At 28.7% G+C, this 17,543-nt stretch overlaps 1 protein-coding gene and 1 long non-coding RNA gene across 5 annotated transcripts in view; both read left to right on the top strand.

Annotated features, from left to right (window-relative positions):
- Positions 1-224: 224 nt before the first annotated feature.
- Positions 225-3,228, top strand: LOC147815758 (uncharacterized). Its single transcript, XR_015431373.1, has 2 exons — positions 225-365; positions 2,829-3,228. It is a non-coding gene; the product is annotated as an uncharacterized LOC147815758 (long non-coding RNA).
- Positions 3,229-13,440: 10,212 nt separating this feature from the next.
- LOC107436595 (paired box protein Pax-6) overlaps positions 13,441-17,543 on the top strand; it is a 124,157-nt gene continuing 120,054 nt past the window's right edge. For 2 of the 4 annotated variants that reach the window (XM_016048362.5, XM_016048361.5), the window contains exon 1: positions 13,441-13,780. In XM_016048362.5, coding sequence (XP_015903848.2) covers positions 13,716-13,780 — 65 coding nt within the window. In that variant the 5' untranslated portion in view covers positions 13,441-13,715. The remainder of the gene's footprint in view (positions 13,781-17,543) is intronic. The other 2 variants (XM_071177515.2, XM_071177517.2) reach the window with 2 other exon arrangements.

Genomic DNA, 17,543 nt, shown 5'->3' with positions numbered 1-17,543 from the left:
AATACTACAGCTACACTCTAAAAACTGTACCTCTGATTTCAGAGGCACAGGCTAAATGTACCGTGTATTTTCTTGCGTAAGAGGCACATTACTAATGTGCCTTTAAAAATGAGAGGCACCACAATGAATTAGAGGCACCAAAGCAAACGCCAGTCAATGCGCGGTACGAAAAGACTTTCGTGCCTCTGAAATTCGCTTCATTTCTTTTTCTTCGGTACGATCATGTAACGGAGAACAAGCGCATGCGCACATCAGTGAAAAATTTTATGACGAAATACGTTTTCTGTCCCCTCGCATCCACGCTACCGATGGAAGAAGTTTTCTGCAAATGTGTTCTATTGATGTTATAAAAATGCTTGAATTTGGTAAGTTTAATACTTATATCTTATTTTTATATTAATTCCTAAGTAACGACGGCATCTTTTTTATTAATACATTTCAATTTTTATTAGTGAATTATTAATGCTACAAATCTTATAAAAATGTTTAAGCGAGAGAGCTAACCCTAGTTATGTTTACATTTCTGTTGTAGTTGTATTATTTATGTTTTATTATTATAATATTAAGAGGAATGTTTTTAAAGTGCCCTATATTTGTTCTGTAGTGTTTGATTATAATTTTGTATGAGGTTTTCAATGTGGCGATTGCTATGAATAAGAAATCATTATTTGAAATACCAATTTGCTTTTTTGTTTATCTTAGTTTACATTCGAGAGCTATCACAGAAATTCTCTCACAGAATGATTGAATAATTTAAAAAACAACGAAGAATGTTTTCGAATTTTTATTATAATTATGAAAAGTATACTTTCAATCATTAGCTATTTTAGAAAACAATTGACATTGATATCTAATTATAATTATTTCAAACTGTTATTAAACTTACAGTTGATATAAACCTGAAGAAAAAAATAAGATTATGCTTTATTTATATTTTAAATATGGTGTAAGCATGGGAGAAAAAGGCAATCTTCTAATGATTTATAAGATTTTAATTAGTTATTATTTTTTTAGAAAAAGTACCTAATGTTTAAAAATGTTTTATTCTAACATCACAGCTTTCAGTGTATAATTTCAAATTTTAGTTTTGAATTTATGACTCAAAATAGATAACATGGGATATATAATTATTTACGACTGTGAAACTCCTTTTAAAAATTTTAACATTTCAAATTGAAATTCAATTTATTTGATTTTTAAAAAGGATTAATAGCTTGCTCCAGGGTGCTCTTGTGGCACAGCTGGTTAAATTATCTTTCACACTGCTTATTAGAGAACTAGGGTAATGAGTTAGATCCTGGCAATGTATAAAACAACTGGCGTGTATACTTTGCATATAAATTCTGCCACAACTGAAAGTTCTCTCATTGGTTATCATGCAGAAGATTCAAACGAGCTAGCTCAAGCGGAGTCCACTTTATCTGACCAGTATCAAAATTACATGGCATTTTAACCATGGCCGTTAAAAAGTAAAGCCCTAGAAATAGGATTTTTGGTCATGGTTGAGTGATGGGCGGTGATGAGTACCTTGCTCTTTGTTTAAAATAATATAATGCCAAGTACTTAACAGCTTGAACTTTTTAAAAAATATTAAAGTATTATTAACTAGAGCAGTTTAATTTACATAATTTTGATATCAATAACTATATATAAAAAATAAAAAAATTATTTGCATAACATTCATTGGATCACAAATGGATTAGATATGCAGAATCGCTGTTGTGTCACTGGCATTTTCCAAGATAAATTCTTAATGCTTTATCGATATATACTAAATAATTTATTAAAAAAATATTTGGTACTTCATATTCAATGCTCAACACTTTATACTCCATGTTTTCTTGCTACGAAAAGCTACCTAATAAAACTTTCTAATTCAGCATCAGTGATAATAATTTTTAAGAAACTTTTATTTTTTTTATTGTTATTGCTACCTTACCTGTGTTACTTAGAATAACATTATCAAAAAACTTTTATTAATCTATAACTAATGCTTTTCCTGAACTGTAGTAAAAAAAATATGAAGCGAAGCAATTTTGATAACAATATTTCGAAAGAAAATATATTGATTGTAAGGATTGATATGTGTATAAACTTGATACAGTGAAATTTATTATTTTTTTTTTGCTCTCTGAAAGGCAATTTAATGTTTGTGTAATCTAAATTTATATTATTAGTATAAATAAATGATTAATAGTTTTTTTTTTTTGCTGTTACTTTCTGTCTTGACTGTGTTCTAGTAAATGCAAAACAAATTTTTTAAATATTAAATATTTTTATAAATAATAATTATTTTTATAAATAATTACTTTTCGATTTACATTTGAATTTTCTTTGTTGACTCCAATTTTGTTTTGTGTTAAAAACAATCCTTGCACTTTCTTATGTATTTAAGCTTAGATAGATTTACACTTTTTTTTCCTTTAACATGTTGAATGCCACACTAATTTTACATGGCTTGCCCGTCTGCCCAAAATGATTTTTTCAGTATATAAACCATTTTAGTAATAATAATGATATAAAAAAAAATTAGAGCATTAAAAATTTGTTCGTATTATGTGTTTCGAATAATCTTCTAGGTTTCGCCGTTCATCGGTGACCCCAGTGACGCTACGAAAAAACTCAACGCCAGTCACCGGTGACCCCTATGGCATTCAACGTGTTAAATTAGTTCAATAATATTATATATAAAAATTATTTTAGCTAAACCTATTCTTAATGTAATAAAATCTTCATGAATGTATTTGTGTACATTGTGATAGAAACTTTTAACTACTTATTCAAATAAAATACTCTTACATTGATAAGTCCTGTTTTAAATGTTCTAGCCGAGCTGAATGCATGATAAAACACTTACATGGAGAGGAAAACCACTAAGCCTGCTACAGTTAGTCTGGCGTCCAGGGGACTCAAACCCATGATCCAACTACCTCTGAGGATATTTCACATCAGCACTGTGGTCAATGCTAAACTATAAATAATGTGGATGCTGTGGGAAGGATTTGATCAGGCCTCCTCTGCAAATGCTTTGCCCATGTACCTCCCCCGGCAAAGTGTTTAACTTGAGCATTTTTTCTTCCGGATACAACCTTTAAATGTCCGTTGCTATTTCTCCGAATTATTGTGATTCTGTATTAATAACTAGTGAAAACTAAAAGAAAGAAAAATGTGTGTCATTTGATTTTTTTCAAAATTTGGAAAATGTTTTAATAAAAGTTCTCTGCGAAACATGTGGACTTTTTTTTATAAGAGTCTGCATTAAACGAATCTTACTATTTCCAAGTAAAATTGACTTACAGTTGTTCCGCTCTGTAAAGCAAATTTATCTATATGTTATCACCTTTTACTATGATATTTTATTTTCTCATTATAGTGCTAATTTTTTTTAATTTTGTTTTATTTTAAACTATAATTTTTGTAAATTTGGTTTAGGCTATTCTCACTGGTTAAATTACTCATTGTATTAAGTATGTTTACCATTATAATTTTGCATCCGGTGTTGTGTTTTCTTCTTTTACCTGCACTTTTTCTTTATTGACCTTTAATTATGATATTACTATATATATATACATAGCCTATACTAAGTATTTCAAATTATTTGCCAGATTTTAAAATTCTTAGCCAAAGGAAAATGTTAGAAATTTTTTATGATAGATTTTTTCTGTAGGAAACTTTTAAACATAATACAAATTTATTATAAATTAATTATTTTATAAAAATGCAAATAGAAATTTAGAGTAATTTTGCTGTTGGGGAGGAGTAAACGTGCAATGAATGGAGGAGAGATTGCAAAATGCAGATGTTTTATCGTGTTTGAGGGGAGGAAACAGGGTTGGCAGGTTTTTGACATGTGACAGTTTTTGACAGTTTAAACCGTCACGTCAAAAACCTCACTGTCGAAAATGTCAAAAACCTATATTCATATGTGAAATTTAATTAATACATACAATTTATATATTTTTTATAAAGGATAGTGTTTCTAAATGTTCTAGAAAAAATAATTTAAAATTTTGAAGAAACACTTATATTTTGAATAGTAACCAAAATCTTGTACTTTTGAAAACTTACATCTTTTGTAATATTATGTATTCATTTTCATGTGTTATTGAAAATTTGCAGTGATATTATTAAGAAATTTATTTATAATCAAATTTAGTGTATAGTATAGATTATACTAAAAATTAGACATTTTTAAAGATAAACATTAGCAGTTTTGTACATTAGACATCTTCTTTTAAAGAAAAATCTTTTTAATATTCTTTTAAATCTTCTTAATAATCTTTTTAACATAAGACAATACAAATTTAAGTGCTTTCTGTTAAATACACAGAGTAGTTAGTGTCGATTTACAGTATATTCAGCCTATTCATTTACTATGCTGAAAATTTAGTTTATCCAAATACTTGTGAATTTCATTTTGCTGAATACGATATAGTTTTGTTGAATATCTAAATATTCAGCTGTTGAATAATTACTTCTTGCTTTCAAGATATGCATTATTTGTGTTCTTAATACAAGTGGAGAGAAAAAAATTAAGAGATAAAAATTGTTTTAAAATGATAAGTGCAATAATTATAAATAAATATAATAAACAATATGAATTATATTTATCATTATTCATAAATATAACTACTTTTAAATTCAAATTAACATACTGGATAATAAAGATATTCGGTAAAACATTAAAAAAAAATTTTTATACACTTGTATCAAGTTTGTATTTATACAACATAACTTGTAAGTTCCTTATAAATATTAGTTATAAGTTTATATGTCAAAAATGCATAGTAATAAACTTTTAATTTTCTTAAGTATCAAAAAAAAAAATTTTTTTTTTTTAAATATAAATATTTCAACAATTTTTGTGCAATATTTTGTGCACATGCATTTGAATATAAATTTCTGAGATTTTAAATCTGTTATTTTACCTTAATTTTAATTAAAAAATATTTTAAAACCTGCTGATTACCTATAGTATAATTAAATTTCAATATAATGCATGGCAACTGTTGGTAGTTTTGAAGTTTATATATTTTCTTGGCAAACTTCAGTTTTTGACATTTTTGACGGTTTAAACCAGTATTATACCCTTGTCATGTCAAAAACCACTTTTTGACATCAAAAACCCAACCCTGGGAGGAAATAAACATAGATTGAGGTTTATTTTTGGCAACGTATTAGATTAGTGTAGTAATATAAAGATAAACCTGAATCGACGCTATGTTCTGCGTTATTAAATTAGTGCATGTATTATTGTCATGAAAAAATATTTTTTCTGCTAAAATAATCTGCATCTTGTTTTTCGTTTGAAAACAGCTTTCGCCAATACTTTCCCCCAAAAGGGAACAAGGTCTTTTTTCTTCAATTGTAAACTAGCCATTGTACATTTTCTCTATGGATTAGTTTTATTTTGTACATTAGATTGTTGTAATCAAGTTTAAGTTAAAATAATTTTTATTTTAATAATATTTATAAAACAAATGCATGTTTAATGATTGGGGATAAAAATGCGGAATTTCACGATTTTTAAAATACTATAAAAAATAAAAATTCTGAAACAAGCTTTCAAAAAAAAAATTGTCAATTAAATAATATTAAGTACAGTTCTAAAAAAATTGAAAGCTAATGTTCCCAAAATGGGAATGATGGCACCTAATGGGTTAATATGCTTCGCCAAAATCCGGCTTTAAAAAAAAAAATTCATTTCAATAGAAAGAAATCTTTGATTTTACACTTGTAAAGTCATTTGATTAAACATATTTGTTGTTATAAAACATAAAAATTGTTCAAAATCTACATCTATAATTTTAAAATATTGTGAAAGTTCTATGTTTTTCCATATTTGTGTGCAACTGTTACTAAATTATGTAATATTGTTCTTTATGTGTGAAAATAAAAGATATTAGATTTCATGATATTTAGTGTTTAATTTTGATTCTTATAAAGCTTTTTTATTAAATCTCTAAATATTTAAAAAATGTCTAAATTTATAAGAAATTTCCATTTTGAGGATACTTTTTGGAAAAAAAATCCATGAATTATATTGACTTGGAATAAACAGAAATAAATATTATTTTTTTATACCTATATCTGATTAGAAAAACATCATTGTAATTGTTGAAGTATCATTAAACGCTACATAATTAAAGAAATTGTGTAAATTTACATATTTTATAATTGCCTATGAAAAAGCCTTAGATGGAATCCCTTGAGATGATCACCTCAAGTGGCCAATATTCAAAGAATTCAGAAATATTTTTCATTAAGAATTATTATAATTAATATCTTGGTAATAGTGTAAACCCCTTTTTATATGAAGTGCAAGCAAATTACAAATGGGTAAAAAAAAAAAAATGTGTTCAAATCTGGTAAATAACAGGTTTTGGCACCACTAAATGCTTATTTCAATGAGTGGTTCATAAAAGCAAAATCTAAGGTACAATGTACCTTTCAAGCTAAGAGGTACATCTGATTTTGCCTCTGAAATCAGAGGTTCATTGTGCCTTTCATTTTTAAAGGTACGTTGTGCCCTTAAAATTCAGAGGCACAAACGATCCAAATGTGCCTCTGAAATCAGAGGTACATTGTGCCTTTCATTTTTAAAGGCACGTTGTGCCCTTAAAATTCAGAGGCACAAACGATCCAAATGTGCCTCTGAAATCAGAGGTACATTGTGCCTTTCATTTTTAAAGGCACGTTGTGCCCTTAAAATTCAGAGGCACAAACGATCCAAATGTGCCTCTGAAATCAGCGGTACAGTTTTTAGAGTGTAGTTAATAAGCGTTGTTGAGCAGTTCACCCAATTTTGAGTTTACGACTACCAATGTTCACAACTTTGTAATTTTGAACTCAATTCAGATGACAAGGGAACTCCTGGATCAAGAATAATGAGAAATTTGCAAAGTGCAAGTTTCAATCTAGACAGCTAGGTCCGCTGATTCATACTAATGTACACCAAATTTGGTGCGGATTGGTTCAGAAATGCTGATTTGTATTAGGTACATACATACATACGTACGTACATACATAAGTACGTACATATATACGTACGTACATACATACGTACGTACATACATACGTACGTACATACATACGTACGTACATACATACGTTCGTACATACATACGTATACACATACATACATATAAGCATTCTGCTTTTTTTATACAGATTTGATTTGGTAATGATGAAATTTTTTATTTATTTGTGCAACATTTTAATCCCGTTATTTTCCTTAATCCTGTCTACTTAAAATATTTTAGTATATTTAAAGTTTTGCTAACAATTTTTATTTATTATTTCTCATTTGTGAAATTTTTTTACACCAATATTTTCTTCTTTTCGTGATATTTCGAAAATTATTTTTTCTACAGCTATTAATTCAAATGAAGCCAAAAGTGCTTAAAAGAGGCGCATTTTCAAATTTACTTTTTTTCCCCCAATAGATAATGTTTGGACATAGACATACTTTACTATTCAAAAAACATTTTATTTGTAGGATGGGTGTTTAGATCTTTCAACATTATTTATTATAGGCTTTTAATATGAATTTTTTAACCTTAAAAAATGAAAAATAATTTGAACTTTAAAAGTAAACTAAACTTTCAAAATTTATTTGTTATTTTTTTGAAATTAGTTCCCAGAAGAGAAATCTAAATACATAATTTGATTATATTTATGTGAGACAAAGTTTAATTTTTTAAAAAAATATATTATATTTAAAAAGCGCCTTATTATTATTTATTTTTTTTCGTTTTAAATGTACTAATTAAAAATATCTGTGAAAATTTCCAAGATTCATTGCCTTAACTTCCAATGACTTAATACACATAAAATGTTTTAAAAGTACTTTTTTAATAATTGTTATATGTTAAATTGTACATTGTTATATCTGTAGCAATCTGAATAGATCTCAGCTGAATAACATTCGTTTCTCAGTTATCTATCTAGTTCGGATTTGTTACATTTTAATTTCACTATCTCTAGGCAGTTTTTTCATTTGTTTTCCCCACAAATAAAGTATCGAATAAACTTTAATTTAGAAGACAAGGAACTTCTCGAAGATTTTGGAAATTGTAAAAGAAACAAATAATAGAAAATTGAGAGAAAAGGGATATTTTGATGAATTTATTCGATAACACTAAAAATTAAGATACTGAGAAATTTCCCAATGGGATACCAGCAAGTGACGTAGTATGGGTATCTCGATCTTGGTTGGTTGTTGAAACGTGGCATTTGTTTACGTTAGCAACTGTTTTTTCCTATCTATTTCGAGTAAGCCAAGCCCGTCAAGTATTAGTTCTCTTAAGTGACACATTCTGCATTCTTTCACAAAGATTTTAATTCTTTTACTATTACTATTTAATTAACACAAAGACAAGCACGAAGCTATGCAAAATAGGCATCGAAGTTGTCAGGTACGCATAACAAAAATGTATCAAGCTCACAATAAAATACCTAAACAATAATAAATTTAAGTTAAATAAAAGACGTAGAAGAGTAAGAATTAAATTTTAGAAAATTTGATGTGTGATATGCCGCTATATTTAACTATTATATTTAAGCTATTATTTGCTATATTTAACGTTATTTAACATTCTAACTTATGGGGAGAAACTTAACTAAACTTTAGCACGTCATTTTGCTGAGAAAGATCAGCTGGTGCTGACGTCATGGGTCACATGTGTGGGTATGGGCGGTCTTCTTCTTCTTGAAATGCAAGTACCCAAATCTGATTTTTCCCTATAATTTCAAGGATAGCATCAGTGATGTTTGAAAGCTTACAGATCTATTTAATGAAAAAACAACTTTCGTTGGTAGTCATCGCACGTTCCTTACTAATTAATGCTCAAAACATTATCAAATGATATCAATTGATTATCAAATGATAGTTTAAATTCCGTAGGTACTTAATTATTGATAAATTTAAAATTTGATAATCTCATCATGATTTTTTAAACTCCATTTATTCGGTTAAATTTATTTTTTCAGTTTTACATTTTCTACACAATATGAGGTAATAAAAACTATCAATTTAAAAAGCAGAATTTCGGCTAGAACGTCACCACTTGAAAGGAAAAATTGCCAAATGAATGGATTACACACCGTATTTATTAATTTTATTATCTAAAGATACGTTGTTTTTTTTTTCATTACTTTTTTTTAAAATTTTTTATTTATTTATTTATTTTACCATAAATGTTATAACCATATCGTATAGTAATTTTACAAGAATTTTATTAATGTTGTTGAGTTGGTTATTAAAATGCATAGGTCATTAATATGGAAATTAAAATTAATATAATATTGTAATTAATATTATAATCAAAGTTGATGCATCGTTATATTCAATATTACAATTAAAATTAATGTAGCGTTATATTTAATATTGTAATGAAAATGAGTTGTAGTATTCTTGTTGCAAATAAAAATTTCATATAATTTGCTGAAACATTTCAAAAACCAAACGCTCTTCATTTGTTTAAAATTTGCTGACAAAATCATGTTATCTTTACATACAGAATTGAACATATATTTAAATTTATAAATATCGATGTCCTTTTTTAAAAAAAAATGTTAACTTGCATTTTTGAAAAATGACCTTTACGTACAGGGTAAAATAATAAATTATAATCTTACTTAATTTTGACATAAATAAAATAACTAAGAAATGTTTCTTTTTTCAAATTTAAATTTTATTTTATGTTTTATCTTTCAAAGATTTTTCTTTTACGGAAAAGCAGCTTTATTTCATTTTATTTATTTACTTTTTTGATTTTTATCATAATTTTTTATTTATATCTTGTTGCGAATTTTTAAGTAAAAACTCAGCCACTATGAAAATTTTATCGGGTCGTGACAGAAAAAGTTAATCAATTCATCATTTACAAAAAATAAGCAGTACTAACTACAATAACTAATTTATAATGTATTTATTAACAAAACAATATTCATAATATTCGCAAACAATAATATTTAAAAACAATTTTCTTAAAATTTTTCTAAAATGAATTGTTTTTAGTCATATTAAATTTTGATTTAAACTATTTGAAACTGTAGATTGAGGTCTATATAATAAAGGGAGCTCTATAACAGTCGTTGAAGAGCCGACCCAATTTTTTAGGCTTACGAGTACTAATTTTCAACTCTGTAGCCCTCTAATTTTCAACCCAATCTAGAAGACAAGGGAACTCCTAGATCAAGTATTTTATTTTATATTTTATATGCGTCGTTAAACAGCCGACCCAATTTTGGGTTTACGACTACTAATGTTCAACTCCGTAGCCTTGAAATTTGTAACCAATCCAGAAGACAACGAAACTCCTGAATCAGTACCCCCAGAGGTGTTGATTTGTTATGGGAGCATGGAGGACTTTCTGACTCGACAGATTTAACGTGCATCAGTCACCATTTACTACACGGGGAGGCTTCGGCCGGCAGGGATCGAACCCACGAACTCTTGGACATGGGCCCAGCTACCGACCAGGCTATCCCGGCGATGGATCAAGTATTGGAGATATTTTCCTTCGTTTAGAGTTTTTTGTTGGAACTAACCAGTATTTGAGTTACATGGAGAGGAAAACCTTCCCGTGGTTAGCCTGACGGCAAGGGAACTCTACGGCTGATGATATTTTACGTCAGCACTGTGGTCGGTGCAAGCCGGATGCGGAATTCGAATCGACTAGCCATCTCTGGGATTTGAACCCTGTTCACCTCAATGGCAGGCGAACGCTTTATCTCCTGAACCATCTCGGTTCAATAAAAGAAGTTTGATACATTCCTGGTAATGAGTCATCGAAGATAACGGAAGATGTATTTTTAATTTTCTAATATAATTACTAAATATAATGAACGGTTCTTCTGATATCAAGTTATAGTCCAATAATATGCCAAACTGAATCATTCATGATGAAACTTTCTTGACTAAACCAATCAAGCTTTCTGCCTAGTGCATGGATCCTTTTAAATAGCTCCAGTTAGACGTGGTGGCAAGGGATAATGCGCTCGCCTACCAATGTGGTGAACTGGGTTCGAATCCCAGCGATAGTTGGTCAATACGAATTCTGCACCCAGCTCGCACCGACCACAGTGCTGACATGAAATATGCACAGCGGTAATTGAATCATGAGTTAGAGTCCCCTTGCCATCAGGCTAACCGTGGGAGGAGATCGTGGTTTTCCTTTCCATATAACGCGAGGGCGAGTTAGTTCAATTAAAAAGTCCTTCAGGAAGGCAAATTTCTCCTAATACTTGATTCAGAAGTTCCCCTGTCTTCTGGATTAGGTTCAAAATTAGAATGCTACAAAGTTGAACATTAGTAGTCGTAAACTCAAAACAGGGTTGACTGCTTAACGACAGTTATAAAATCAAATAGTTCCGGTGAATGAAAATGTTATTAAACACTATTTCTATGATTAATCATCCCTTTGAAGCAGAATTTTTACCTAAATTAATTAATTAAAATCTTCTAAACACGGCTCACTTTCGAATAATAATTTTTAAAATTTGCACCTATTTGCAATACATAATATCTTACAGCATGTATGGCAATCATGGTATTTTTATCCATAAGCGATCTCCTAAACTAAAAATGTGACTTATCATATGGCATGAAGCCTTTCTTTGTTTCTCGCAAAAAAAAAAAAATGATAATTTTTTTCCACCAATAAACTTACATTTTGCAAGTAGTAATATTTATTAAAAAAAAATCTATCACTTGTAGAGTGGATACTGATTTGCATATCAGTAATATTATCCTCGCTTATATGAATGCTTTTGATGGCAAAATAAAAAACGCTCATCTTTATTATTTATCGTTCATTCTGTCACAAATAGACTTAATTGGAGTGTGTGTACTCGTCCGATTTACTCTGTGAGAGTGTTTTCAGATCATTAAAAAGAGCTACCTGCTTCAATTGTTGTGGAAAAAAAGCTTATATTTTGCAACTAATTTTTAAAGTATAATTAATTTTAAAAGCTTGCATTTTTCAAAATATAATTAAATCCAAAAGCTCCTATTTTGCAAAATATAATTAAATATAAAAGCTTCTGTTTAGCAAAATATAATTGAATTTAAAAGCTTATATTTTGCCAAAGGTATTAGCATTAATAATGCTTATTTACAAAAAAGAAAAGTAAACATGTGCTTTTTTACTATTACTTGTAGAATGGATGTTAATATCTATATCAATAATATTTCCCCCACTTATATGATTGCTTATGACAAGCAAATCTAAAAGAGCTCATCTTTATTATTTATCATTCATTTTCTCACAAACAGACTTAATCGGAGTGAGAGTGCGTACACGTCCGATTTACTCTGTGAGAGTGTTTGCGGGTCATTAAAAAGCGTGACCTGCTTCATTTGTGGTAGAAAAAAAGCTTATATTTTGCAAAATATAATTAAATTTAAAAGCTTATATTTTGTAAAATATAATTAAATTTAAAAGCTTATATTTTGTAAAATATAATTAAATTTAAAAGCTCCTATTTTGCAAAATATAATTAAATTTAAAAGCTTATATTTTGAAAAATATAATTAAATTTAAAGGCTTCTATTTTGCAAAATATAATTAAATTTAAAAGCTTATATTTTTTAAACGGTATTAGCATTAATAATGCTTATTTATAAAAGAGAAAAGAAAACATGTGCTGAATACTATCACTTGTAGAATGGATGTTAATATCTATATCAATAATATTTTTCCCACTTATATGATTGCTTATGACAAGCAAATCTAAAAACGCTCATCTTTATTATTTATCATTCATTTTCTCACAAACAGACTTAATCGGAGTGAGTGTGTGTACACGTCCGATTTACTCTGTGAGAGTGTTTGCGGGTCATTAAAAAGCGCGACCTGCTTCAATTGTGGTAGATGAGAAAAGGCGAGGAAAGCTTTGTGCGTAGTTGAGCGTCTCGGACCGAACTCAATAGAGCCCTGCCTCTCCTAGTCAAAACAAGACACTTCTAGAACCTAGCGCAGAACGCTTCCTAAACACTCACCAAAGCATATAATTTAAATCCCGATTGCACACATATAACGCTCGTGCGACTCGGACTCTAAACACCCTGTGTGAGGAAGAAGAGTCTCAACAATCCCCCCCCCCCTCATCATTCCGCACCACACCCCACGAAAAAAGCCCCGCCCCCCTCGACAGCCGTTGCCGATGGACGGCCTACACCGCTTTCCTTTCCCCCCATCCGCAAAGCGCAAACGCTTCATTGGTCAGCCAAATTGAAGCGTGGAGGCAATCGATGAAGTGTTACCATGGATACCGGGGGTGGGGGATTTGGAGGCAAAGCAAGTGAAGGGGGTTCACGGAAGAGATTGCGAGAGTTGCTGAAGGAAGATGAGGGGATGTTCGAGAGAAGGGGGTGAGGATCCCTCTTGCATCCCCCCCTCGAGACGTATACCCCAAACGAACATCTCTTCGGGTGCAATTCCAGATGGGATAGTGTAGGTACCTCAGAGAGGGTGCCGAATTTCACACTATTTTTAACGCGTCTTTTTCGGCGTGAAAGCCAAAATAAAATCCGATCATTTTTGTATTTCATTTTTTCTCCCTTTTTTTCGTTCCCCCATTTTTTTATTTTTTTGACACTTTAGTACTCACCTAAATTCCGGTAAATTTATAATTTTCGAGGGAGATCGTCTTCTAAGTGTACCGGGGGTGTACCAAGCAGGTATCGAAGGGAACCCTACCCACCCCCAATGCAAATTGGCTTGCGCAGCGTCGATGCCACGCTAGCGGTGAGTGCTGCATCGTCTCTGTTCAGGTAAGTGGAAAAAATGTTGTTCCTTCCTCACCATTACATTCGTAATTTGTTATTCGCTTGTGGCAACAGTGACGCGTGTCTCACCAATAACACGATTTCATGATTGTGACTTCCTATGTAAACTTCCTTCCTTAATATAGATATATTCGAATATACATGCAAGACATTAGATAATTTAAGATATACCCATATTTTGAAACTTTAAAATATTAGATATCAAAATCAGTACTTTTTATAGTTTTAAAATGCTGATTAAATTAAGTTTCGAATTATATTAGCTTGGTTTATGATGAGTATTGACTATATAGGAAACATTGGTTTATTTATAAAAACCAATATTAAAATATTATCATATTTGCACTCTAACACTTGCAGAATATAAATAAACAGCCAAGTATCAGCTGCAGTTAGCAAAAATAACTAATTACTGAAGGATACCCCATGAAGATAAATTTGATAATATTTATTCATTATTAATTTTATATTGAACTATATTTATAGGTTATTTCTTTGAAAAGTTGTTTAATTACAAAATAGGCTTTAACAGTATTTATATGCATGTTTTTTTAAACAACGCGTGTATCATTTATTGGTGGAATATGAGAATTATGTTGACGGATTAAGACGTATTATCTATTTTGAAAATAAAACTAATTTAAATACAAATAAGCATTTATTATTTAGTAATAAAAGGTTTAGAGAATAACTTTATAACATGAAAATCAAAACAGGAGTTACGTGACAGTCTATAGATAACAAACATTTCTAATGTGTTGTTATTAAAGTATATACACTGTAAAAATTCCGGATAAAATTACGGTATATCGGCACTTTAGGAATATTATCCGCAAAATCCATTTTATCGTAAAATATTAGATCGTAATTTTTACAGTAATACTTATTTAATAAGAGTCATTCAGTGATTTTACTGTAATTATAACAGAAATATTTATTTAATTAGAATGATATTTTACTTTAATTATTACTATCAATATTACGGTGAATCAGATTTTTTTTTTATTTCGCTACATTTTTTAATAAAATTTGATTTTATTGTAAAAAGGACCGGCACTTAAGGTGCCGGTACTTATTGTAATTAGATCCGGAATTTTGATAGTATAGCCATTGCTGATGCAATGATTGTTTTTATGATATTTGATATCTACTATATAAATTTTTAATGATTGTTGACATTAAGCGCTATTTGCGTAATGATCGAGAGTATAAACATCAGATATTTGATAGTTAAATAGTATGAACACCAGCTTCGAATAATTTATTTATAATACTTTATAACTGACACATAATTTCTTTAATAATCCTTAAGAATTAATATGTGTTACATAACAATTGAAGAGCTTAAACATTAGCTATCCAATGTTTGCATTTTAATATTTAATATCTATGTATCTATATAATCCATATTCTAATGATTGTTCACTTATTGTTCATTTTTTATTCATCTTGTTTACTCTACTGAAACATTGGTTACGAAATAGTCAGAGAATATAAACTATAGCAGTGTGACGGTTAAAAAGTTATTAACTTTATATGCAATTGACTTTAGTGAAAACTTTAGTTATGCAATGATTGCTTTATAATATTTAACATTTATATAATCAATTTTTTTAACGCCTGAAGAAGTTAAGCAGCTATTGCGTAATGATCGAAGAATATAAACATTTAAACCGTGATGATAAAAAGTATAAATAGCAGTTATTCAATGAATGTTTTATGATTTTAGATGCCTTTAATATCGTTATTTTAGAATATTTGAAATTTTGATTAAAGTTTGTTATTATGATGATGATGATCATTTGATTTACTAACAATGAATAGGTTTTACTTTTTTTCGTTCACTTTAGATAACTAAAATTTTTTTAAAATTATTTTGAATAGATTAGTTTCAAATATTTTCTTTTATCACGTGCGTTTAGAATTCTGTAATTTCTATTCTGTGTCACAAATATTTCATAAACATGAAATATGAGCATAATATTTTAATGATACATATTTTAAACTGTTAAATTAAATTGTAAAATTTTTGGGTGTAAATTAATAAGGTTTTGCAGGTTTATAAAAAAAAGAAAAGAAATGTTACTTGCAACTTTTAAAGATATAAGCCACGAATTAATTTCCCCGCGGGAACAAATTCTTATGTTATAATTCTAGCCACTTTATAATTACTATACATGCTGTGTTTGTTACCATTATTCCTTTTCATATTTATCTCTTAAATTTTATTTTTTAATATTAATGTGCTCTTTTTAACTATGAATTGAACTCAACTTTTTAATGAATTGAAAAAAAACTTATTGATCATTATATTGTATATTTGTCGTTTATAATTTTACACGCACACTCAGAATATAACTTAAAAAGATGACTCCGAAACTTGATTTATCCCTTTAGATTCTTTCAAAAATGATATTGAAACAATCGAATATGATTAATAATCAAACAATACTTGTTTTTAATTGTTTATTTTTGCTAAAAATGTAAAAGTAATGGTAACTAATATTTTAATAAGCAGTTAATAATTAAATTTTAATTTATTGAAAGATGGTTTAATATTTTTTTGTAATTTTACAGGAAAAATGTTCTCCTCTTTTTCCTAATTTACTACTTTTAAATAAAAGTACTTCATAGGATATATATTCAGTTAGTAATGGCCTCATTAAGGTAATCAGTTGCTTCGAACTTGATTTACCTGCTTTTTAATGTTAGTAGATAGATTATTTACGATCTTTTGGAGTTTCACTTTTCTATATCAAATAATTATTTATAAAAAAAATTATACGGCATGAAATTAAAAATAAAATTAAGAATTAAATATTTCACTTCTATTTAAGTGAAATCACTTGCATTCAAATTTTTATTTTCATTATTAAAAGTACTGTACGTGAAAGTAAAATACGTAAAAGTAAAGTACAGTTCTTATTGTATTGTAGTCCTTATTGTCCTAGACTGTAGACAAAACATTGCAGTTGTTAGATCAGCTAAAACTGAATCAAATCTGCAGTTTTCAGGTAGAGTTATTAGGAATAAAGCACTGAGAGAAAAAGTATGGTAAAAACTACCAGAATATAGTTAAATTTACCGTTCTTCTGGTTCCATGGGAACACCAAAATGCTTGATAATTTTTATCGAAGTGCTTTGGTAATGATTTTGGTAAAATTAACAATTAAATATGGTTTCAAAGCACGTGATAAAATTTGGTAAAAGTGGTAAAATTTGTTAATTTATCATAATATCTTAGATCATAGTATAAAGACCATTTATTCGATTAAATTTACTTTTCAGTTTTGTATTTTTTAACGAAATGTGTAGTAATAAGAACCATAGTTTAAAAACACGGAATTTCTGGTAAACTACTACCAAAGAAAAAAAATACTAAATGAATGGTATGTATGTTTTGGTTTTATTACCAATATTATGTTTTTTCTTCTTTTAACCAGAAATGTCATTACTAAACGGCACGGTAATTTTATTGGATTTTTTTTCGGTGAGTGCATGAGAGCGTTATCAGTTCAAGTACTATAACAGGAAACGCTTAACCAAAAATTAATACATTTTGGTCCCTCTACCTTGAGCTTAGTAAATGTTACAAATGTAATTGTTTCGCAATAACAAACTTTGTGTATTAATGAAAAAAATACGTATGAGTCTCTTTATATTGAACTGTTCATTTTTGCTAATGCATAATAAAATAGCCATTATCTTTTAAAAAAAATTTAATTAATGAATATTTGTTGCTGCTTAT

This window comes from Parasteatoda tepidariorum, chromosome 2 (genome assembly GCF_982258835.1).
Source record: "Parasteatoda tepidariorum strain Cologne lab strain chromosome 2, Ptep-v5.0, whole genome shotgun sequence".
Taxonomy (NCBI): Eukaryota; Metazoa; Arthropoda; class Arachnida; order Araneae; family Theridiidae; genus Parasteatoda; species Parasteatoda tepidariorum.
The sequence above is the reverse complement of the archived record's forward strand: the minus strand, read 5'-3'. Positions and strand labels throughout refer to the sequence as shown.